This window comes from Nestor notabilis, unplaced genomic scaffold, assembly GCF_000696875.1.
Source record: "Nestor notabilis isolate BGI_N333 unplaced genomic scaffold, ASM69687v1 scaffold28425, whole genome shotgun sequence".
In the NCBI taxonomy this organism is placed as follows: Eukaryota; Metazoa; Chordata; class Aves; order Psittaciformes; family Psittacidae; genus Nestor; species Nestor notabilis.
In genome coordinates this window covers 1-2,191 of record NW_009931008.1, presented here as the reverse complement: position 1 = coordinate 2,191, position 2,191 = coordinate 1, and the positions used below count along the sequence as shown (strand labels likewise).

At 63.3% G+C, this 2,191-nt stretch overlaps 1 protein-coding gene across 1 annotated transcript; it reads left to right on the top strand.

Annotated features, from left to right (window-relative positions):
* Positions 1-6: 6 nt before the first annotated feature.
* Positions 7-2,086, top strand: LOC104406637 (histone acetyltransferase KAT2A-like; the record flags this gene model as incomplete). Its single annotated transcript, XM_010015686.1, has 8 exons — positions 7-88; positions 171-316; positions 546-635; positions 781-962; positions 1,240-1,431; positions 1,523-1,629; positions 1,768-1,875; positions 1,950-2,086. Coding segments are annotated over 8 exons (1,044 nt in total), but the record flags the coding sequence as incomplete, so codon positions are not given.
* Positions 2,087-2,191: the final 105 nt, after the last annotated feature.

Below are 2,191 nucleotides of genomic sequence, written 5' to 3'. Positions count from 1 at the left end.
CCCCCCCCCCCCCCCCCCCCCCGCGTGCCCCTGCCGCAGCCGGTGACCAACCTGAGTGAACCATGTCGGAGCTGCAGCCACGCGCTGGGTAACAACCCCCCCGGGGTGCCCGGGCCCTCCCTGGGCAGGGGGAGCAATGCTGACACCCCCCACCCCTGGTCTCACCACAGCAGACCACGTGTCCCACCTGGAGAACGTCTCAGAGGAGGAGATCAACCGGCTCCTGGGCATGGTGGTGGATGTGGAAAACCTCTTCATGTCAGTGCACAAGGAGGAGGACACGGACACCAAGCAGGTGTATTTCTACCTGTTCAAGGTGCGTCTGGGGCTGGGGACTGCTCATGGTGGGGCTTGGGCAGGGGTCTCTCAACGTTGCTGGGAGCTGGGGTCTGGCTGTGGGTGTCCCACAGGACCCTGTGCTGGGAACAACTGCTCCTCAGCCTGGAATTCCCCTGGGAGGGAGGTTTCTGGGGAAGAAATGGGCATCATCCGAGGTGGACCCATTCCTGGCGCTTCAGTAACCATGTTGTGTGGTGTCCGTGCAGCTCCTGCGGAAGTGCATCCTGCAGATGAGCCAGCCTGTGGTCGAGGGGTCCCTGGGGAGCCCCCCCTTTGAGAAACCAAACATTGAGCAGGTGAGGCTGCCGTCAGGCTCATGCCTTGCACTGGTGGCTGGTCCTGTGGTTTGCTGCTCTTGCACGGGCCGGTCCCTCTTCGGGTGGCAGCACGAAGGGTCGGGTGCAGCACCCGGTGCCCTTCCACTGCCCCGTCCTTTCCCAGGGAGTCCTGAACTTCGTCCAGTACAAGTTCAGCCACTTGCCGCCCAAGGAGCGTCAGACTATGTACGAGCTCTCCAAGATGTTCCTGCTCTGCCTCAACTACTGGAAGCTGGAGACTCCATCCCAGTTCCGGCAGCGCTCACAGAACGACGATGTGGCCACCTACAAGGTCAACTACACAAGGTGAAGGTGGGAGAGGGGCTGAGCCTCCTCCTCCTTCTTCCTCCCCTACACGGGGCTGAGCCCTGACTCCTGGGGTTGTTGCCTCTCCCCACTCTCCTGTTGGTCCATTTGAAAAGCAGGCATCCAGTGGGATCCTGCTTCCAGATCACATCAGCTGTGACCCCCCAGGCACCTGCTTTTCTCATCCCTGCTTCCAGCAGTGTTCTCCCAGGAGGGATGTGGGGCTCTGGGGCCGCTGGTCCCAGCCCTGTCCCTGGAGCACATTCCTGTCTCCTAGGTGGCTGTGCTACTGCCACGTGCCGCAGAGCTGCGACAGCCTTCCCCGCTACGAGACCACTCACGTCTTCGGGCGCAGCCTCCTGAAATCCATCTTCACGGTCACCCGTCGGCAGCTGCTGGAGAAGTTCCGGGTGGAGAAGGACAAGCTGGTGCCAGAGAAGCGGACGCTGATCCTCACCCACTTCCCCAAGTAGGTGCCTGATGCGGGGATGGCTGCGGTGCCGCAGGGGAGAGTCTCCTCCTCGCACACCAAGCACAGATGATGTGCTGCTCCCGGCCAGGTTCCTGTCCATGCTGGAGGAGGAGATCTATGGCGAGAACTCTCCCATCTGGGAGGCTGATTTCACCGTGCCGGCTGCGGAGGGGGCTCAGATGGTGTCTCGCCCAGGTATCGGGGAGCAGCCGTCCCAGCTGGGGGGCTGTAGGACACAGGGACAAGGTGTGGGTGAGCCTGTGACGGTGACTGGGGTGCTGCGGGGTGACGAGCTGCTTTCTGGCACTCACGGGCATCCTTGGTTCCCGCCAGCCGCGGTCAGCACCGTCGCCGTGCCCACTGCTCCGCTCTTCAGCAAGAAGCTCAGCAACAGCAGCTCTGCCGCGAGCATGGACGCCAGCACCCCGGAGCCCCTGCCAGGTATGACCAGCGCAAGCTGGGACCTCCTTTGGTCCCTCCTCGCGCTGGACATGCCGCTCTGCTCTGCTCCGCAGGGGAGAAGCGGAAGCTGCCCGAGAGCCTGACGCTGGAAGATGCCAAGCGGATCCGTGTCATGGGAGACATCCCCATGGAGCTGGTGAACGAGGTCATGCTGACCATCACGGACCCCGCTGCCATGCTGGGCCCTGAGGTATGGGCTGGGGGATGCTGAGGCAGCTCCCGGGTCTGTGGCGCTGCTCTCTGGGGTTAGGCTCTCCCCATGGAGAGTGTGGTGGAGCCAGTGAGCCCCGTGCCC